The sequence below is a fragment of the Protomyctophum parallelum genome (genome assembly GCF_964188405.1).
Source record: "Protomyctophum parallelum genome assembly, chromosome: 14".
Lineage (NCBI taxonomy): Eukaryota > Metazoa > Chordata > Actinopteri > Myctophiformes > Myctophidae > Protomyctophum > Protomyctophum parallelum.
In genome coordinates, this window is record NC_139709.1 from 36542039 (window position 1) to 36565363 (window position 23325).

The window sequence follows — 23325 nt, forward strand, 5'->3', positions numbered from 1 at the left end:
AGTGGACAGAACTTTAAAATGACCAGAGGTACGTAGAGTGGACAGAACTTTAAAATGACCAGAGGTACGTAGAGTGGACAGAACTTTAAAATGACCAGAGGTACGTAGAGTGGACAGAACTTTAAAATGACCAGAGGTACGTAGAGTGGACAGAACTTTAAAATGACCAGAGGTACGTATAGTGGACAGAACTTTAAAATGACCAGAGGTACGTAGAGTGGACAGAACTTTAAAGTGACCAGAGGTACGTAGAGTGGACAGAACTTTAAAGTGACCAGAGGTACGTAGAGTGGACAGAACTTTAAAATGACCAGACGTATGTAGTGTGGACAGAACTTTAAAATGACCAGAGGTACGTAGAGTGGACAGAACTTTAAAATGACCAGAGGTACGTAGAGTGGACAGAACTTTAAAATGACCAGAGGTACGTAGAGTGGACAGAACTTTAAAATGACCAGAGGTACGTAGATTGGACAGAACTTTAAAATGACCAGAGGTACGTAGAGTGTACAGAACTTTAAAATGACCAGAGGTATAATTTTACTAATGACCAGATGTCTTTTATAGTCTTATTGTCTTTCATACTGCCCTAAACAAGCACTAAGGGCTCTATTTTCATCAATGCTAAACCACTTATTCCTAAACCACCTTGCCTTTTCTTACTATTATAATACATTTTTTTATAGTTAATAGTAAAAAGGGCAAAGCAGTCCATAGCCTTTGCCGGGGATGGGGAATGTACGGTACAATCCTATCCGTTTCTTCCTCGATCTCAAAATGACATCCATGGGTACCTACAGGTATCTATGTTAGACACACCCACAGACACACCCCCAGATTCTCAGCCACACCCACAGGTTTATTGTGGAGTGTGGAGTAGCTATTCAACCACCAGGTGGCGTCGGCCCATGATGAGCAGAGCTATTAAGTCTTAATAGCAGGGACCCCCTTAGCTGAGAAAGATGAAGCAGGGACCCCCTTAGCTGAGATAGAGATGAAGCAGGGACCCCCTTAGCTGAGAAAGATGAAGCAGGGACCCCCTTAGCTGAGAGAGATGAAGCAGGGACCCCCTTAGCTGAGATAGAGATGAAGCAGGGACCCCCTTAGCTGAGAGAGATGAAGCAGGGACCCCCCTTAGCTGAGAGAGAGATGAAGCAGGGACCCCCCTTAGCTGAGAGAGAGATGAAGCAGGGACCCCCTTAGCTGAGAGAGATGAAGCAGGGACCCCCTTAGCTGAGAGAGATGAAGCAGGGACCCCCTTAGCTGAGAGAGAGATGAAGCAGGGACCCCCCTTAGCTGAGAGAGAGATGAAGCAGGGACCCCCTTAGCTGAGAGAGATGAAGCAGGGACCCCCCTTAGCTGAGAGAGATATGAAGCAGGGACCCCCTTAGCTGAGAGAGATGAAGCAGGGACCCCCTTAGCTGAGAGAGATATGAAGCAGGGACCCCCTTAGCTGAGAGAGAGATGAAGCAGGGACCCCCTTAGCTGAAAGAGAGATGAAGCAGGGACCCCCTTAGCTGAGAGAGATGAAGCAGGGACCCCCTTAGCTGAGAGAGAGATGAAGCAGGGACCCCCTTAGCTGAGAGAGAGATGAAGCAGGGACCCCTTAGCTGAGAGAGAGATGAAGCAGGGACCCCCTTAGCTGAGAGAGATGAAGCAGGGACCCCCTTAGCTGAGAGAGATGAAGCAGGGACCCCCTTAGCTGAGAGAGAGATGAAGCAGGGACCCCCTTAGCTGAGAGAGAGATGAAGCAGGGACCCCCTTAGCTGAGAGAGATGAAGCAGGGACCCCCTTAGCTGAGAGAGAGATGAAGCAGGGACCCCTTAGCTGAGAGAGAGATGAAGCAGGGACCCCCCTTAGCTGAGAGAGATATGAAGCAGGGACCCCCTTAGCAGAGAGATGAAGCTACCCCCTTAGTGCATTTAAATAAGTGGTTCTCAACCAGTGGTCCGGGGACCACCAGTGGTCCTTGAGGGGGTTCCAGGTGGTCCGGGGACCACCAGTGGTCCTTGAGGGGGTTCCAGGTGGTCCGGGGACCACCAGTGGCCCTCGAGGGGGTTCCAGGTGGTCCGGGGACCACCAGTGGTCCTTGAGGGGGTTCCAGGTGGTCCGGGGACCACCAGTGGTCCTTGGGGGGGTTCCAGGTGGTCCGGGGACCACCAGTGGCCCTCGAGGGGGTTCCAGGTGGTCCGGGGACCACCAGTGGTCCTTGGGGGGGTTCCAGGTGGTCCGGGGACCACCAGTGGTCCTTGGGGGGGTTCCAGGTGGTCTGGGGACCACCAGTGGTCCTTGGGGGGGTTCCAGGTGGTCTGGGGACCACCAGTGGTCCTTGGGGGGATTCCAGGTGGTCCCCATATGCAGCCTAAATGATGGAGCGTTGGTAACCAAATGGTTACCAACTGTCATCTGGGGCAATATTACTTAAGAGTAATATGTTTACTTTACTTATTACTCATTAGAAATAGTAATACTATGACATTACTTATTACTTGGAATCAAGAGTAATATAGTTACATATTACTTTATATTACTTTTCAACCGGGCCCCTTCCACCCACTAAATAAGCCAGCTCTTTTTACAACTGAATCCAATTCATTGGAATAATCAGCCAAACTGTATAATTACAGCATGTAAAACAAAATATTCAACAAAGAACCTTTTTTGCATGGTGGGGAACATAGAACACGGGGAACATAGGTACGCTCCCAACAAGAATTGAACTGGCACAATATATCTTGTAATTTTTTTTGAGAGGACCCCCTGTTCTGAGGACCCCCAAAGTAATCATATTTGAACTGGGGATCCCCCACCCAGACAAGCAACAGAATGGTTCCACAGATAAATATTGTGAAAATAGCCAATCTACAAGCTCGTTGTGAACTTGTAGATCGGCTATTTTCACCAGTTTGACCAGTTTTTATAGCATGGTTTGCTGATTACTTTTGATGCAGTAATGGTATTTTTTCTTTTAGAGCCTTTGAGGCATTATAAAAGTCTTAAAAGTCCTTAAATTGTCACTTCACTGTCATCTGGGGTCCCACAGGTTGAGAACGATATGATAGGATCTCCAGCTTCAAGTGTCTCTTTAGACATGCTAATAAGCTGGTCAGGCTACTACTTGGCCTCAACCCCCGAATCCAACTAACACCACACTTTGAAAGGCTGGAAGGGCTTAGAGAGTTGCAGAACCACGTTACAAAATGCCATGCAGGTCGCATATGACCACACGTGTGTTGCCTGGCATGTACAGTATGATAAAGTGAGGGCACAAATCACTGAAGGGCTGAGCCATGCAGATCAAATTGCACTAGTAGTCACACTTTCGCTCTTATAGTCTTACCTGTTCAAACAATGTGAACATTCTACAAAGTAGAAGAATTTGTAACAGCCAAAAAACGTAATTGTTTGGTTGAACTTTGTATTTACTATTTGTCTCTTTTTTTCTTTTACTTACTTAGAGCTTAACAAGAATGTTACAAGTCATCTCATCTTAAAGAAACATTTAAATAATGTTAGGGCATAATACCCAAAGTTGTTAAACCTTTTATTATTCTCATTTTGATTTGTTATTTATAGAAACTAAAAGTGACTTATTGGGAAACAAGTGTTTTTCTTTACAAAAAGGAGGTTTTAAAAAAATAGATTGATAGTAAGGGTCTGTCTGCCTGCCAAATTACAATATTTGCCTCTGAGATGTGGAGTAGAAGTAAAAGTATTGGAAATCGGTAATACTTTAGGCTCTTTGGATGCAAGAGAATATAGAGTATTTTAATTCGTATTTAATGATGTTAAATACGAATTTAATTTAATACTTGCCAGGGAACTTCAGTTTACTGGCAAGACAGTTCATATTACCCCACCCCCCACGGCGCATTCAACACCTTTAGCTGTGTCCCAAACAATGGTGCCAGGGTGCCAACTGTGCTCTCCTCGCAAGACTGTGTTCACTGAGTCTATATTGAGTTAAAGTTTTCCTTAGTTTTGGGTCAGTTACTGTGCTCAAGTATTCTACTAATGTGTATTCCCTGTTTAGAGCTAAATAGCATTCCATTTTGCTCTGGTTTTGAGTAGATCTGTTCCAGTGTGTGAGATAGCTTTCTTTTTGTTTTCTTATGATTTGGTGTAGCAAATTCAGATTTAAGCTCAGTCTTTGAACAATCTGTTCTGAGGACCCCAAATGCCAAATGCCATCTGAATTAGTTAAAAGCAGGCTCTGTACCCAAACATGCCTGTATTTAGCATGTCCTGGTTTGTGCTGATTAAAAATGCTAGTCTGTTGCAATCTTTTAGTAGTATTTGACTCTCTCTCCCCAGTGTCTAGCCAAACAGGTTATGTTAATTGTATACAGTAGTCAGCCTACAGAGAGAGAGAGAGTGGGGGGGGGGGGGGTTCCACCCTCAGTATATTCCTCTGCTTAACCCCAAAGCAGTTTTCCAAATGAATGTCATTGAACAATAATCAAACAAGACAAAACAAAACAAAGGAATGTGTCCATTATGTCACTTCAATGTTGTCTTCTTCTTAAAATAATGACCTCAGGATACATCACTGAGGATACGTCCCAGGTGCATCCATGCAATGTTTTTTTAGTTATGCCTAAGTTATTTTTTTTAGGGTTTTCAGGAAGAAAAAAAACTGATAGGCCTATTTCTTTAAATAGGATTAAACCTTAGACTTGTTTTATTATTATTATTATTTATTCTCAGTCAGGGTGGTGGTCCCCAGGTTAATTTTCAGTCAGGGTGGTGGTCCCCAGGTTGATTTTCAGTCAGGGTGGTGGTCCCCAGGTTGATTCTCAGTCAGGGTGGTGGTCCCCAGGTTAAGTTTCAGTCAGGGTGGTGGTCCCCAGGTTGATTCTCAGTCAGGGTGGTGGTCCCCAGGTTGATTCTCAGTCAGGGTGGTGGTCCCCAGGTTGATTCTCAGTCAGGGTGGTGGTCCCCAGGTTGATTCTCAGTCAGGGTGGTGGTCCCCAGGTTAATTGTCAGTCAGGGTGGTGGTCCCCAGGTTGATTCTCAGTCAGGGTGGTGGTCCCCAGGTTGATTTTCAGTCAGGGTGGTGGTCCCCAGGTTGATTCTCAGTCAGGGTGGTGGTCCCCAGGTTAAGTTTCAGTCAGGGTGGTGGTCCCCAGGTTGATTCTCAGTCAGGGTGGTGGTCCCCAGGTTGATTCTCAGTCAGGGTGGTGGTCCCCAGGTTGATTCTCAGTCAGGGTGGTGGTCCCCAGGTTGATTCTCAGTCAGGGTGGTGGTCCCCAGGTTAATTGTCAGTCAGGGTGGTGGTCCCCAGGTTGATTCTCAGTCAGGGTGGTGGTCCCCAGGTTGATTTTCAGTCAGGGTGGTGGTCCCCAGGTTGATTCTCAGTCAGGGTGGTGGTCCCCAGGTTAAGTTTCAGTCAGGGTGGTGGTCCCCAGGTTGATTCTCAGTCAGGGTGGTGGTCCCCAGGTTAATTGTCAGTCAGGGTGGTGGTCCCCAGGTTGATTCTCAGTCAGGGTGGTGGTCCCCAGGTTGATTCTCAGTCAGGGTGGTGGTCCCCAGGTTGATTCTCAGTCAGGGTGGTGGTCCCCAGGTTAATTTTCAGTCAGGGTGGTGGTCCCCAGGTTGATTTTCAGTCAGGGTGGTGGTCCCCAGGTTGATTCTCAGTCAGGGTGGTGGTCCCCAGGTTAAGTTTCAGTCAGGGTGGTGGTCCCCAGGTTGATTCTCAGTCAGGGTGGTGGTCCCCAGGTTGATTCTCAGTCAGGGTGGTGGTCCCCAGGTTAAGTTTCAGTCAGGGTGGTGGTCCCCAGGTTGATTCTCAGTCAGGGTGGTGGTCCCCAGGTTGATTCTCAGTCAGGGTGGTGGTCCCCAGGTTGATTTTCAGTCAGGGTGGTGGTCCCCAGGTTGATTCTCAGTCAGGGTGGTGGTCCCCAGGTTAATTTTCAGTCAGGGTGGTGGTCCCCAGGTTGATTTTCAGTCAGGGTGGTGGTCCCCAGGTTGATTCTCAGTCAGGGTGGTGGTCCCCAGGTTAATTGTCAGTCAGGGTGGTGGTCCCCAGGTTGATTCTCAGTCAGGGTGGTGGTCCCCAGGTTAAGTTTCAGTCAGGGTGGTGGTCCCTGGTTCATAATCAGTTGAAAACCCCTGGATTAAACCTTAGACTTGTTTTATTACTCTTAAACAGATACAGGCTTTGAGAAAGCATATTCAAAGAGCCTAGTGACAGTCAGGGGTAAATATAAACTGTTACTGACTTACTCCTGATGACATCACAAAACCATTGAAAAGATCCTATTTTGGCATGCATGGTAAACCTATTAATTTAAGTTTTTATATTTAAATGATATTAAGAAAGTCACTCACCATTCCACAGTGGTGGAAAGTAAGTGCATTTACTTAAGTACTGTACAATTTTGAGGCATTTGTACTTTACTTTAGTATTCATGAATTCCAATACTTTTACTTCTACTCCACTACATCTCAGAGGCAAATATTGTTGCTCTGGCCTCTGTCCTACTGTCCTACTGCCACCTACTGTCCGTTTATTATATTACACAGTGGGTGAAAAAAACACACCCCTTAAGACTAAACCACACCCATCAGAGGTGTGGCTTCCAGAGGTACCCAGGTTCTTTTAAAAACCTATAGGTACCTCTAGGTACTGGCCTGGTACAGACGAAGGGGACAGTACTGTATAGGCTCTAACAAACATTAAAATCCATAGATGTGGCTGGCCTATGACGTATCCTATTGTGCTGAATATAAGACTACGTTTTTTCCAATGGAAATATCATAAAAAACGGGGTCGTATTATAAACAGGGACTAGACTATTTGGACTTCAATATTATTTTTCCACAAGCGAGTCTTGAAAAATGGGGGTCGTCTTAAAATCAGAGTCTATATATTTTCGGCACAATATGGTAATTTCGGAAAGCAAGTTAGAATATCTAGAGATAAGAGGTTTGTGCAGCGGAATGCAACTGGGTGAATGTCATTAACCCATTCTGGTCGGGAACCCATTTTGGTGTTAGCACTATGTTATGCTTTAGCTATTGAAAAATAGCAGATCTACAAGCTCATAGCGCGCCACCGAGTGGCGCGCTACGAGCTTGTAGGTCTGCTATTTTTGAAAAATCGAAGAACGACTGACATTTTTATAATCTGATCTCAGGTCAGAATGGGTTAATCAGACCAGTGTGTGTCCAGTGGAAACCTCGTATGAATCTGATCTCAGGTCAGAATGTCATTCATTGCATTCCTCTCCACCTGTGTGGAGGACAGCCTCCTGTCTCTTCCAGAGGACATCATGAAGGAGGCGTGCAGCTCGGCAGACCGCCGGGCCAGCAGCGCCACGTTCAACGAAGCGTCCTGGAGCCCCGAGCTTCCCTTCGACAACATTGTGGGAAAGCACCACGTGAGTTCAAACCCTGTCCGCTCATCTGCATGTGTTTGGCCTTCGTAGCCTGTTAAGACTGGGAAAGTATCTGTGTCATTTTAGATTTGAGCTAAAACGCATTGTTTTATACTTTGGCGATTTAAAAAAATAGAAGATAAGCCCACAGTGCATCAGTTCGTGCCGCATGTCCAAAACTGGACAAAACTTTGTGACACACTGCAAACTTCTTCTGTATTTTTATTCTGACTGACTGACTGACTGACTGACTGACTGACTGACTGACTGACTGCGAACGAAGAGGGAAAGAGGATTATCATTCACTCTCTGAACAAAGTGCTATGACCGGTCCCAATTGGTCCGTGAGTCAAACTACCCTGGGTGTAACAGCAGTTCGGAGAAGAACTGCTGAGGTGTAATATATTCTAGTATAGCATGGTTGCCAAGAAGAAGTGATTAGCTTGTATTGGTGTTGTTTTTGGCAACGCCCTCTCACACGTTGGAGGATAAATTATGTTTAGCTCCTGTCAACTCAACTAAAATACTGCATCCCTGTTCAGGGAGTGGACGCCAGGCCACTGATTAGATGCCATTTAATGTACACTGGATACATTCATTTTGCTCCGAAACAGTAACCGGACATAAATACTGTACTTACTGAAACTAGATAAACACTGTTGTTTAAAGATACCACAGTGGAAACTGTAAAAAGATAATAAAATATTAGGATTAATTTTGCAGTTTAACCAGGCAAAACGTCATATACTGTAGGGCTGAAGGAAATCAACACTCAGGCACTGCAGTGGCTCAGAGGGAGCCACGGAATGGTTCCCAGTTCAATCCACCTGGGTTAGTGTCAAAGAGTCCTTGAGCAAGACACTGAACCCAAAACTGCTCCCGATGAGCAGGTTGGTGCCTTGCATAGTTCCATCCGACATTGGTGTGTGATGGAGTAAATGGCTGTGTGAATGGATGTGTGAATGAGTGAATGTGTGTGTGTGTGTGTGTGTGTGTGTGTGTGTGTGTGTGTGTGTGTGTGTGTGTGTGTGTGTGTGTGTGTGTGTGTGTGTGTGTGTGTGTGTGTGTGTGTGAGGGTGTGTGTGTGTGTGTGTGTGTGTGTGTGTGTGTGTGCGCGTGCGTGCGTGCGTGTGTGTTAATGGGTGAATGTAAAGCGCGACAAAATGTACAATGATAAAACACAAAAAAGTGCACAGTCAAACAGTCAGGAGGTAACTATATTCTTATAGTTGTATTGAAATGACAGCAATGCGTGTGCGTGCGTGCGTGCGTGCGTGCGTGTGTGCGTGCATGCGAGTGACTGCGTGCATAACTGCATGCACGTGTAATGCATAAATGCATCTTCTTGAATAAAGAGGCAGCATATATCTCCTATACCTAATGGCAGGATCCAAGGTTATGCATCAAATATTTCGCAGTTGTTCCTGCTTTCTTCACTGTCTGGCTGTTGAAGTTGACATTTCTTCCCGACAGCAACAATATACATACAGTACTGCTGTTGTACAAAGAGAGCATAATGTGTGTTACATAAAATGTATTTGGGACAATGTGAGCATAACTAAACATCATACATACATACATACATACATACATACATACATACATACATACATACATATTTGTATTTTTAGGTATGCGGTCTAGCTTAAACTTGGACTCAGGGGGGTGGACGCCTCTGCCTTGCATAGTCCCCAGTGAATAGGCAGTTGGCCCTTCACTGGTAATCCTATTTTGGACTCATTTTAAATATAGGAAGGTATTGCGGGCAGGGATTTTTACCCCCCCCCCCCCCCCCCCCCCCTTTTAAAATACACACACACATACATACCTACATACATACATTTCAGACGTTTTAGCAGTTTTTAAGGACCCACTTTTAGGCCAGTGCACCAGAGCAAATTCTTGCCTTTTTTTAAACCCTACCCATTCCAACCAAATACATACATACATACATACATACATACATACATACATACATACATACATTACATTCCAATATCTACTGTAGCACACCAGTTATACGTTTCACACAATTCCCTTCTGCAATGAAGAACACAGGCCACACAAAGTAAACTATGATAAAACTATGTGCAAGCCAACAATGACAATGACAATAAAAGTGTCAGACAGTAAACTTTATTTTGTATTTTTATTCTGGTAGAGACTCTTGGCAGAGACGTTGCTTTTGAAACGATCCATTAAACTTCACAGAGGAATAAAAAAACGACAGCTCTTCTAGTTGAGAATGGACTCCTGGAACATAGGTGGGTTCCCTAGTGGAGACTGCCCCATAGACAGCTAGAGGGGTTCCCTATAGACTGCCCCATAGGCAGCTAGAGGGGTTCCCTAGTGGGGACTGCCCCATAGGCAGCTAGAGGGGTTCCCTAGTGGGGACTGCCCCATAGACAGCTAGAGGGGTTCCCTAGGGGACTGCCCCATAGACAGCTAGAGGGGTTCCCTATAGACTGCCCCATAGACAGCTAGAGGGGTTCCCTAGTGGAGACTGCCCCATAAGCAGCTAGAGGGGTTCCCTAGTGGAGACTGCCCCATAGACAGCTAGAGGGGTTCCCTAGTGGGGACTGCCCCATAGACAGCTAGAGGGGTTCCCTATAGACTGCCCCATAGACAGCTAGAGGGGTTCCCTAGTGGAGACTGCCCCATAAGCAGCTAGAGGGGTTCCCTAGTGGAGACTGCCCCATAGACAGCTAGAGGGGTTCCCTAGTGGAGACTGACCCATAGACAGCTAGAGGGGTTCCCTATAGACTGCCCCATAGACAGCTAGAGGGGTTCCCTAGTGGAGACTGCCCCATAGGCAGCTAGAGGGGTTCTGCCCCATAGGCAGCTAGAGGGGTTCCCTAGGGGACTGCCCCATAGGCAGCTAGAGGGGTTCCCTAGTGGGGACTGCCCCATAGACAGCTAGAGGGGTTCCCTAGTGGAGACTGCCCCATAGGCAGCTAGAGGGGTTCCCTATAGACTGCCCCATAGGCAGCTAGAGGGGTTCCCTAGTGGAGACTGCCCCATAGGCAGCTAGAGGGGTTCCCTAGTGGAGACTGCCCCATAGGCAGCTAGAGGGGTTCCCTAGTGGAGACTGCCCCATAGGCAGCTAGAGGGGTTCCCTAGTGGAGACTGCCCCATAGGCAGCTAGAGGGGTTCCCTAGTGGAGACTGCCCCATAGGCAGCTAGAGGGGTTCCCTATAGACTGCCCCATAGACAGCTAGAGGGGTTCCCTAGTGGGGATTGCCCCATAGGCAGCTTAGGCGGGATCAAGGCATACACAGTGCTGCCTTGATCCTGCCTCTAGCTGCCGCTGATTGGCCAGGCCGTTTGGTGGCCGGAGCATCAAGTCTGCCTGAGAGTTCCCAGATGGGAGCAGGAGGGGGGGAACCCAGTGTACTCTCTGACTGTCTGACTTACTGGGATAGTGTTAGTAATGGTTGGACTAATGCCACTCTACCATTAGTGTTAGTAATGGTTGGACTAATGCCACTACCTTTAGTGTTAGTAATGGTTGGACTAATGCCACTACCTTTAGTGTTAGTAATGGTTGGACTAATGCCACGCTACCTTTAGTGTTAGTAATGGTTGGACTAATGCCACTACCTTTCTAGTACTGACTGTCTGACTTACTGGCAGAGCAGCAGGGGACAGCTTTGGGCACAGGACACCCAGATTTCGTCGACTAAAACTATGCCAAAAAAGGTTTGTCGACTACCTTTTTTCACTGGGGTAAACTGAATGAAAACAAAAATTAAAACTATGCTATGACGACTAAAACTATGGTAATATATTGACAATTTTGTCAACAAAAATGTTAGGGAGGGACTTGTTGACAAGAGAACTTGAAAATAGCCGATAGATCTGTTATTTTCAGTCAATCTTTCCCCCTAGGATACAGTATGTCACAAGGAAAACTTGAGAGAATATCCACTTCCATTGTAGGACGGATTTTAAAATAACTTTATTCTTGACGTTTAAATACTTACCGGTAGCCCATTTAGCACCAGCAACCATATATCTGGGGGGGAACATTCACCAAAAATATCAGATCACAATCTTGGAGATCTGCTATTTTTGGAGAAGAGATCTATGTAGATTGTGGTTAAACTGAGGTGATATTGATAAATTCCAAATATCATAAAAGTGAAAATATAACATTTGAGAAACCCCGCTCTGGGCATCCCAGTCCTGGACATGGTGGGCAAAGTATGTGAGTCAAAGTATATAGACACCCCTGGTCAAATATTATATTATTCAACTACAAGTGAAAGTTGTTCAGTCAAATTTCTACTTGAGTTAATGCACTCAAATACAACAAATATGAATTATTCAATATGCATCGTTGTAGTGAATGTACCGCGTTGTCAGCTTTTAGAACTGCTATTTTTCAATGGAGAAAGTATGAAATAGAGCTTAATTGGTTAATGCATGTTTTGTAATCTAAGTAACTGGTGACTAAAGTTTTCAAATAATTGTAGTGGCGTAAAAAGTATTCTCAGAGTTGCAGTGGGGTCAAGTAGTAAAGTATTGATACACAAGTAAAGCCAGTGTGAGTATTTCACGTCTGCTATATAAATACAAAACCGGTACGTACATCCATCCATCCATCTTCAACCGCTTATCCAAATTGGGGGCGCGGGGGCAACAGCTCCACCAGAGAACTCCAGACTTCCCTCTCCAGGGAAACATTAGTAACTTCGCCATGGTCTGCCCCGGGGTGTCCTCCCATTGGGACGTGCATTGAGGACCTCCCTAGGGAGACGCTCGAGAGGCATCCTAACCAGATGCCCGTAACCACCTAAGCTGGCTCCTTTAGCTACTCTATACTACTAGTCTAAAGGATACTACTATCTCTAAAGGATGCCAGCCACCCGTCGGAGAAAACTCATTTCGGCCGCTTGTATTCTGACTCACACTTCATGACCATAGGTGAGAGTAGGAACGTAGATTGCTTGAACGAAGATTGCTTGAACGAAGAGCTTTGCCTTCTGGCTCAGCTCTCTTTTCGTCACAACAGTGCGGTACAGCGACTACAATGCCACGATATTCCGGCTGATCTCCTTCTCGGTCCAGTGAGAGCTGAAGGTCTTGGACTGATGGTGCCACCAGGACCACATCATCTGCAAAAAGCAGTGATGCAACCCTTAGCTCGCCGAGCCGTATACCCTCTCCTCCACGACTTCGCCTCAAGATTCGTCCATGAAAATCACAAACAGACCCTAGCGGAGGCCGACCCCCACCGTAAACGAATCCGACTTACTACCGAGCACCCGGACTGGCCGGACACAGCTCTTGCTTTGGGTGCACAGAGATTGGATGACCCTTAACAAGGTCCCCCTCACCCCATACTCCCGTATAGCACCTCCAACAGAACCTCTCAGGGGACCCAGTCATATGCCTTCTCCAGATCCACAAAACACATGTAGAACGGATATGCATACTCCCTGCAGGCCTTCACCAGGATCCCTGCAAGAGTATAGATCTGGTCAGTTCTTCCACGACCAGGACGGAATCTACATTGCTCCTTTTGAATCTGAGGTTTACGTTTTATTAATTTCTGTACTGTACACAACTACTAATAGAACCAAATGGACCCATAATTACTAGTCCATTAATTTCCATGTGAAGACTTATAGACCTGTAAGGGTCAATTTGGTCCAACAGCCAAAAGTCATCCCAAAAAAAGTAATTCGTTTTTCGTTTCACGCACGCACGCACGCACGCATGCACGCACGCATGCACGCGCGCACACACACTCTCACACACACACACACACACACACACACACACACACACACACACACACACACACACACACACACACACACAGAGAACATGCAGAACAAAGTAATAACAGCCATTGAAAAGTGAGTTAGCTAGTGGCAGCGAGGAATAGCATTAAAACTCATAATTTGTTCATGAAAAGGCAATGCACAATGATGGCTTTAGTTTGCAGTCCAGGTTTGTCTATTATTAAGGCAGTTTGAAAACTGTGCAAATGTGAGGGAAGGGAGGTGGAACTCTGTGGACCGTTTAGATTTGAAAACGGACTAATGTGTGGTCTTAACAAGTCCATCAGCTCAGGATCACAATCAGCGTTCTTGTTGTGAATTTGTAGATCTGCTATCTTCACTATTCAAAAAGAATAAAGGGGATATTTACTCGCGACCAGAGTTGGGGTCCGTTACTCAAAAAAGTAATACACTACATATTTTGAAAAAAGTAATGCCTTACACTACTTGATTACTCCCTGGAGAAAGTAACTAGTTACACTACTCGTTACATTACTTTTGCGTTACTCCATAACATTGCCTGTCGCATTGTCACATAATGTACCACTTAACAAATCTTTATAATCCTAATAAGGAGGACATATACACAAGATCTTTCTTTATGCTCTTTACCAGGTTGTGGAGGAATAAAACAAAATGGGCCTTTCCAAAACGGTCTAGTGCAGTGGTTCTCTTGACCTTGTAAAACTTTTTCTATGCGAACTTCTAATCAATTCTTCAATCAATCAAATCAAATATATAAAAATAAAAATAATGAGACTGAGATAAATCAGTAGCCTATATGTTCACAGTGCTTTAGGATCCCTTTCTTTATGATGTGGAGTCCCCTGCTCCATGCTCATTAAATGTAGTTTTTCATGTCGGCATATTTGGTTTATTCATCTCTGCATTAACTAACTCTGAGAGCACACATTCTACAACAAACAAACCGAACCTCCCAGCTGGCAGTGTTGCCAGGTTCTGGAAGAGAAACAAGCAGCCATGTCTATGAAAACAAGCCCAAAAGAAGCCTGACTAGGCTATTATAAAACAAGCCCAAAGTCGCTTATAATAAGCGGACATGGCAACACCCCAACGTCTGCTCCGTCTCTGTGACAGTGGGAGACTGGCTCGCTGTGTGGAGCAGAGCAGTGCTGCTGCGGAGATTTTAATACTGAGACGACGTAAATGACAGTTATGACACAAGCACTGTAGGCTATATCACAAAAAAAATGACAATGATGTGTCCGGCCAGAGGTTGAGGTGGGAGTAGGACAGGTGGGTCTAAAACCGGACGTCTGGCCACCCTACGAGTCCACGACAGTAGCGAAAAGTGCTGTGCTGCTGCTGATCTGACACCGGTTTGACATGTTCTAGTCCGCGACTCCAGCGCACCATTACTGTTCATGTTCAACTCATCTCCGTTGTGTGCATTATTCTCCAAGTCCAAAGCAACACTGCTGAAAGCAGCCACATGACGCAATTAAGTAACGAGTAACTGCAGCGCTGCAGCGACCAGTAACTGTAGTGTGATTATCAATTTGGAGGAGGTAGTGTCGTTATATTACTCGTTACCGACCAAAGTAGTGTCGTTACAGTAACGAAATATTCCGTTACTCGTTACACCCAACTCTGCTCGCAACCCATACAAATGTGCCCGCTACCCAAAGATGTGTCTGCGACCCACTGTTTGGGAAACAGTGTATATAGAAGCCTCCAGTAGTGAGAGTGTGCAGGAATTAATTGAGGTATGAATGCACTCTTGATGACTTTCATTAGTGAAACCTGTCGATTCAACTCAGATGATTATGTGAGATCTGGATGAATGAACGACGGAATGAACGATGTTACTGCCTGAGTCATGCACGGTAAAGCACACGTTAGTACGGAAACGCACGCATACACACACACACACACACACACACACACACACACACACACACACACACACACACACACAGAGACAGACAGACAGACATCATAATCGTTAATTAGATTCGGGGTCATACTGTAGGTGCATGGTAATTTATGTAGTGTTACCATCTGTCCTGCACACACACACACACACACACACACACACGCACAAAATCCAACTGACAAGCTTATAGAGAGAATGGCATGTTCAACACACTGATTCTCAACCTTTGGAACTTCAAGTATACCCTCAGTACTGAGGGTACTTGAGTTATGTCGGGCAGAAACCTCTTATGTCCATATTCTAACTTTTTTGTTGTAAATGAACACCCTACTTGATCATACCCTACAGCGTTTACAAGTCAAGTCCACGGACTGTGTCCGCAGACTGTGTCCTCAGACTGTGTCCGCAGACTGTGTCCTCAGACTGTGTCCGCAGACTGTGTCCTCAGACTGTGTCCGCAGACTGTGTCCTCAGACTGTGTCCTCAGACTGTGTCCACAGACTGTGTCCACAGACTGTGTCCTCAGACTGTGTCCGCAGACTGTGTCCTCAGACTGTGTCCGCAGACTGTGTCCTCAGACTGTGTCCGCAGACTGTGTCCACAGACTGTGTCCTCAGACTGTGTCCTCAGACTGTGTCCACAGACTGTGTCCTCAGACTGTGTCCGCAGACTGTGTCCACAGACTGTGTCCTCAGACTGTGTCCTCAGACTGTGTCCTCAGACTGTGTCCTCAGACTGTGTCCACAGACTGTGTCCGCAGACTGTGTCCGCAGACTGTGTCCTCAGACTGTGTCCGCAGACTGTGTCCTCAGACTGTGTCCGCAGACTGTGTCCTCAGACTGTGTCCTCAGACTGTGTCCGCAGACTGTGTCCGCAGACTGTGTCCTCAGACTGTGTCCTCAGACTGTGTCCTCAGACTGTGTCTGCAGACTGTGTCCGCAGACTGTGTCCGCAGACTGTGTCCTCAGACTGTGTCCGCAGACTGTGTCCGCAGACTCCTGGGGGTCGGCGACACATAGCCATATGGCTAGTGAATTATGATATGTGTGATATGTGAGCTTACCATAATCCTTAACCCTAGAACACTAAACATATTTCTCATCAAAATATATTGCAGTATACAGCAATACATGCTGGCAACTTGAGGTACTCCTCAAAATATTACTTTGAAATATTACTAAAAAAAGAGAGATACATAAATAAATAAATCTCCTTTGGTCCATGTGAGATTGGTCCAGTGAAGAAGAAAAAAATCCATTGTGGGTGTATTGGATGTTTCTAAACATCACTAAACACGGGTGAAATTCACCCGAACACCTGCCTGTAGGAACAATCAGGGAAACAAACCTACCTTCTATGATGTCACTGAGCATCATGAAGGTACTGAAAGACCCACCCAGCTCAGACATCAGCAACATTATGAAAACTGCAATCGTCGAATAATCACCCATGTTTAGTGTTCTATGGTTAATCTTATTCCATCATATTCAAGGGCATTAGGATAGAAATGAAACAGACTCCTGTCACTTTCAGTTAGAGCACTGCAGAGGCTGTCTGTGAGCAGCTGGTGTTTTTTGATGTTAATGCATTAAGGAAGGCAATTATGTTTATGCACTGTCAATTATGTCTACAGCTCTACATATATTCGAAGATAGCATCTTCAAGGACTTTCCACAACAGAACACCCCAAATATGCCCATATATGGCCTGACAATGATAGATCCATATATGGGCATAAAAGGGATACAGACGGACGGACAGACAGACAGACAGACAGACAGACAGACAGACAGACAGACAGACAGACAGACAGACAGACAGACAGACAGACAGACAGACAGACAGACAGACAGATGGGCATAAAAGACAGACGGTTAAAACGGGTGTGACAACTGACAACAGATGATGGGTATTTCATTCCGTGGCCAAACGCATATCATTCTGACATCACAGACTACCACTACTGTATTGAGGGATATTGAACTCAGGATTCAGCTGTCCGAAGTGCATATTCACGTTCGTCCCAATACCTGTTCCAAATATGCATTGGCTTTGCATGAGCTATACTGAACAATCACTGCTAATGCTGGACCTGGAGATGTTGGCGTGTGATTTCTGCACCGGGAGAAACCGGAAAGCTGTGTAGACTTGTCTTCTGTGTCTGGTCGCTCACTGTGACGCTCGTGTCCAGCCTCACCATCAATCTCCTGCTTATAAGGAACACACGCTGGTCAAAGGCTCCACCAAGTTGTCAGGGTCGAATGGTGGTAAATGTTAAATGGACTGCATTTATACAACACCCTTTCTAGTCTTTACGACCCTTCAGAGCACTTTACAATGCACTTCACAGTTCACAGGGTGATGGTAGAGGAAACCATTCATGACACAAACCTGCTCATCGGTAGCAGTTAGCGCTTCAGTTTCTTGCACACGCAGCCAAGGAGGGAGCTGGGGAACAAACCTCATTATGACGAGCTGTCCCCAGGTGCCCTTATGAGGTGGCTATCCCAGATTTGTCGCTGCCCTCATATAATTCATTGCTGGCAGAAACCTCTTATCTCCATATCCTCTCTCTCTCTCTCTCTCTCTCTCTCTCTCTCTCTCTCTCTCTCTCTCTGTTATAATTAATGCCCTACTTGATCCAATGTAGCTAGAAATCTGACACGAATCGACACATTTTAAGCTTGTAGATCTGCTACTTTTGACATTATTTCACTCATGTGTGGTTTTCGCCCGACAAAGACGATATCGGACAGGAACTTTTGTTGACCAGGTATTTACGGTATACACATAGAGCCATTGACCAAAGCTATTGAGGTCAGTGTCCTAGACCAGTGTTTCTCAAATGGTGGTATGCTTACTACCCCTAGAGGTACGCAGAGGTACAACAGGTGGTATGTGAGAGAAATTGGACAAATGTATTTCACTGTTTAATTAATGATCAATCGATCAATACATTGATTGTGTTCCGGCTTGGATCAATTGAACTGACACATTATGCTTTAAGTTGTTTTAAAGGGGCACTAGCCCCTTCTATAAACAGCTTTTGTCCCCACACGTCTCACTCCATTCTGCGCATGGGTGTCCTCAAAAGACACGCACGGGTGTCCTAGAATCGGAAAATAATCCTGATCATTATCCACAATTCATTTGAAAGCTACAGGCTTTGGTGTAGAGCGAGCGCTTTGCAATGTTTTATAACATCATCACATAGGACTGCATTATGTATTTATTTATTCGGTCATGTGATCGGCATGTCATGTGGTGGCCCGGAAACCCCCGAAACCAATGGTGACCCACAGGTTAACGAACACACGCCATCCAGTGTAAAAAACAAAGAAACATGTGTAACTTGTGTTTTGCGGCCAACGTGTTATCTCATTCTATGCCAAACTATGCCAAATATTTTATTTCTCGCTGCGTTTAGCCACTGCCAGGCTTTAAAAAATAAATAATAATGATACAGATGTTTTCCCTGTCTTAAATGACTCTTGCATTACTATCCACAAGAGAACGTCCAAAGCCTTTCGATAAAACAACAGAGGTGAAAGGTCAGAAATAGCCCTATATCGTTCATCATATAGACGATAATCGGCTCTATGCACAGCAGCCATATTGGAAAAAATAATTGGGCCTCTTCCTTCCTCCACAAGTCTTAACAATTATACTAAGTTGATTTGGATTTGATTTATTTAGCACAGTATAAAAACTATTCAAAAAGGAGAAATAGTACAAAAGTATTGGCATCAAAAGTATTGGCATCAAAATGTACTTAAAGTACCAAAAGTAGAAAGTACTCATTGTGCAGAATGTCTCATTTCAAGTTTTCAAATGTATAAAAAATATTTTGAAAATAGCAGCTCACAAGCTCACAATGCATTTCATGGACCCCCCAAAGCTCTGAAAGTGAAGAAATGGAACCAAATGGAGCCGTACACCGTAGCGGTCCATTTGGAACCCCCCTCCATGATCCCTGGAGCACACTTTGAGACCCACTGAAGCAGAGTGTTTCCGGTGAGCCGACATGCACATGATCAGCAGCACCCTGATTGTGTTTGATCAGAACGGAACACAACCTTCATTAGCATCCTCGCTAACACCTGTGAAGGAAGTAAGGCAGAGGCCCAATTTCGTTCCGGTACGGCTGCTTTGCATCGAGCCTATTGCGATCAGCTCAAACAATTGTGATAATTGCGACGTACGGTCGTACCTTGTAGTGTGGGACATCGTGTAGCTTCTTCCTGCCAGCTCCTGCATGCCCACTTGCTTCTCTCTCTCTCTCTCTGTCCTAGCGCATGTAACCGTGGTGACTATGACCGTTGCGACCGTGCCTTGTTGTGTGATGTGAGCAGTTGTGGACAAAAATTAAGTACCACATTTACTTGAGTGCTTACGACGTAAGCTCGTAAACCTTTACTCCACTACATGTCAGACATATAATGTATAGTTCACAACATGTCGACGTGTTGCCAGCTCGCAGATTGGATATTTTCACCTATTGAATTTGGGGTTGATTACTTTGTCGAGCACGTGTTTTTTATGTGTATATTTGTGTCGTCAAATGGTACTCTAAAAATGGTAGTCTAAAAACGGTGTCTCCTCCTCCCCTCCCCTCCCCTCCTCTCCTCCCATGATGCAGTACTCCCAGATGAGGGACGAAGTCTTCAAGTCCAACCTGGTGTGTTCCTTCATCGTCCTCATCTTCATCACCACCGTCCAGGCGCTGCTGCCCTCTGCCAGGTACAGCTTAAACTTAAGTAAAAGTAGCAATGCCGTGTACAAATACTCCGTTACAAGTAAAGGTCCAGAATGAAAGGTTTACTTGAGTAGAAGATACCAAACGTATTGGTATCAAAATATACTTAAACTACCGAAAGTAAAAGTACTCATTGTGCAGAATGTCCCGTTTCACAATTTCAAAATGTGTAAAACATCTTTACAAAATAGCCGATCTACAAGCTCACTGCTGTTGATTTTGACAGCACATAATTAGATTTTAGTCGACTAAATGTACAATTGATTTAGTCGACTAAAATGTATTTTTGGCAGGCTGTGATACCATTGAAATAGCTGTTTCGGCTATTTTCAGCGCTTGTTAGATATCACTCAATGGCCCTGCATAACACCTGTTTTGAAATTGCACATAATGCAGGAGGCAGCAGGACATTGCTTATATTGAAAGTGAGTGCTTGCAAACGCCAACACTTAACTATAATACTATGGATTTCTACACAGGACATATTCTTTTAACGCAAAATGCTGCCACAGTAAATGCTTGCATTCATGGTCTCGAGAGGGCAGGGTTTTTTTTTTACAGACGGGTAAAGGGGCAGGGGCCGAAGCCCCCTTTGATATCTCTGTGCATGTGCCTGTGTCGCAGGATGCTGACCATGGTCATCCAGTTCTCGGTGCTCATCGTGCTGCACTCCTGCCTGGTGCTGGTGACCACCGCGGAGGACTACAAGTGTCTCCCGCTGGTGATGCGTAAAGCCTGCTGCTGGATCAACGAGACCTACGCCGCGCGCAACGTCATCGTCTTCCTGTCCATACTCATCAACTTCCTGGCTGCTATGATCAACATTGTGAGTGTACTTCCTGTTAGAATGAGGAGTGGCAACAATTTACAATTTACAATTTAGGCATTTAGCAGACGCTCTTAATCCAGAGCGACTTACATTAAGCAAGAACAAAAAGCATGGGAATACATCACAAAAAGCATTTATCATAAAACTAAACATGCGTAAGCTAAGAAAGTAACAGTGGAATATCTATATTATGAGACTATACATATAAACTATATATATATATACTACTATGCTATACATATGTACTATGGCGTGCTATGACTATATACAATGCAATTATAGTGCTGTCTACATAACATGCTATAAGTCTGTATCAGATGCTATCTAAGTCTACAGAAATGCTATCTAAGGGGGTAGGGTAAGTGCTATGGGCCATGATGGAGTCTGAAAAGGTGGGTTTTCAGACTACGGCGGAAGATTGGGAGTGATGCTGCAGTTCTGACTGCAATGGGAAGTGCATTCCACAGTTTTGGAGCCAGAAGGGAGAAGAGTTTGGGACGTGTGGAGCGTTGTCCCGGCGTTTTTAGTGAGGGTACTTCCAGCTTCCCTGCGTTGGCTGATCTGAGTGCGCGGGAGGGTTTGTAGGGTTCAATCATACTTGCAAGATATGGGGGAGCCATACCTTTGGTTGCCTGTAATGCCAGCATCAGAGTTTTGTATTCTGTGCGGGCAGCGACCGGGAGCCAGTGGAGGGAGCGGAGCAGGGGGGAGACATGTGAGAATTTTGGCTGGTTGAAGACCAAGCGAGCTGCGGCATTTTGGATCAGCTGGAGAGGCTTAAGTGCACATGCTGGTAGGCCAGTAAGGAGGGAGTTACAATAGTCGAGTTTTGACAAGACTGTTGTCTGGATTAGGAGCTGGGCTGATTCCTGGGTGAGGAACGGTCTAACAACGCATATCTGTTAAGAAGTACCTGTAATTCTGTACTTTACTTATTTTGTGGGAGCTTTGACATGCACTCCCTCGTTTCCCTGATGTAGCAGTGCTGTCCTCATAGTCTCATACTGTAGCACAATCTGTAGAACATTAAAGATTGAGAGAGAGAGAGAGAGAGAGAGAGAGACACTACATGCGTGCGACGTGCGTGCGTGAGTGGGTGCCAACTGTGAGAAATGGAAATGTTCCTGTGCCTGATATACTTAGACGTTCACCAGTGTCACATACTGAAGATACCTTGAGGCCATATGTCCGGCTATTTACGGCTTTAGGGTTAAAAGTGGTAAAAATAGACATTCATATGACGTCCTAAAACGTATAGTAAGTATAGTAATACATACAACTATATGCATGCATGCATACATGCGTGCGTGCATGCTTGAAAAAGGTGCCAATTCGCTGGTCGTTTAGTCCCAGTGAAGCACATGAAACAAACTCAAGAATAATGAGATCTTCAAGGTCACCGGTGGTCGAGCAGAGTGTATGTGTGTGTGTGTGTGTGTGTGTGTGTGTGTGTGTGTGTGTGTGTGTGTGTGTGTGTGTGTGTGTGTGTGTGTGTGTGTGTGTGTGTGAGGAAGGAAACAGTTTCTTTTTTACACGCATGGCCTAACATCTAAACAAGGCATATTTGTGTTGTTATCTTCAGCAGGGAAAACCATTTAATTAGAATGAGAGAAAGGAGAGGCGTGAGTCAGACAGTGGTGTAGTACTCAGACAACAACAACACTTATGCCATATCGCTATACTGTATTACGCTGTCCACAATCGCAGACAAAACGAGTCTGTCTCACATCACAATATCAAATATGATATCGTAGCTGTGAGGGGAAACCTTGTATGTCCAAATCGTTTACTTTTCAGGAAATTGAAAAAAAAAAGAAAAACTGTGTTTCAATGGATGTAGTCACAAGCTCTTGTTAATACTCGTCACAGACACAAAATAACCGATTTCTGTCTGTCTGTCTGTCTGTCTGTCTGTAGACAGACAGACAGACAGTACAATAAGGGTTTGTTGTGCGATAACAGCTGAAATTACATGTTTGTGCATTAGTGCTGCTGGGGTTGTGCAATAACAAGAAGTAATGTGTGTTTTGTTTTAGCTTGTACAGTATGTTGTTTTTGTGATATAATGCACTGATTGGTTGGCATTTTTTAATTTTGTTGTACACGTTGCAATGGCAAATAAAGATCTATCTATCTGTCTGTCTGTCTGTCTGTCTGTCTGTCTGTCTGTCTGTCTGTCTGTCTGTCTGTCTGTCTGTCTGTCTGTCTGTCTGTCTGTCTGTCTGTCCCTCTCTCTCTCTCCCTCCAGCTGTGGTGTGACTTTGACAAGTCCAGTTCTTTCAGAAACCAGACGTTCAACGAGTCTGCAACCATCCCAGACATCTGCTTCTACCCTGAGGTAAAGAGCCACACCTCATACATGGTGGGAGGGGCTTCTACCCTGAGGTAAAGAGCCACACCTCCTACATGGTGGGAGGGGCTTCTACCCTGAGGTAAAGAGCCACACCTCATACATGGTGGGAGGGGCTTCTACCCTGAGGTAAAGAGCCACACCTCCTACATGGTGGGAGGGGCTTCTACCCTGAGGTAAAGAGCCACACCTCCTACATGGTGGGAGGGGCTTCTACCCTGAGGTAAAGAGCCACACCTCCTACATGGTGGGAGGGGCTTCTACCCTGAGGTAAAGAGCCACACCTCCTACATGGTGGGAGGGGCTTCTACCCTGAGGTAAAGAG

General features: G+C 45.4%; 1 protein-coding gene across 1 annotated transcript in view; it reads left to right on the forward strand.

Annotated features, from left to right (window-relative positions):
• The window catches only part of adcy8 (adenylate cyclase 8 (brain)), a gene marked incomplete at both ends in the record, with an annotated part of 139562 nt that overhangs the window by 78508 nt on the left and 37729 nt on the right, over nucleotides 1-23325 (forward strand). Inside the window, 4 exons of the mRNA XM_083782771.1 lie at nucleotides 7250-7382; nucleotides 19705-19805; nucleotides 20446-20647; nucleotides 22899-22988. Of these exons, the coding sequence (XP_083638897.1) occupies nucleotides 7250-7382; nucleotides 19705-19805; nucleotides 20446-20647; nucleotides 22899-22988 (526 nt within the window). The remainder of the gene's footprint in view (nucleotides 1-7249; nucleotides 7383-19704; nucleotides 19806-20445; nucleotides 20648-22898; nucleotides 22989-23325) is intronic.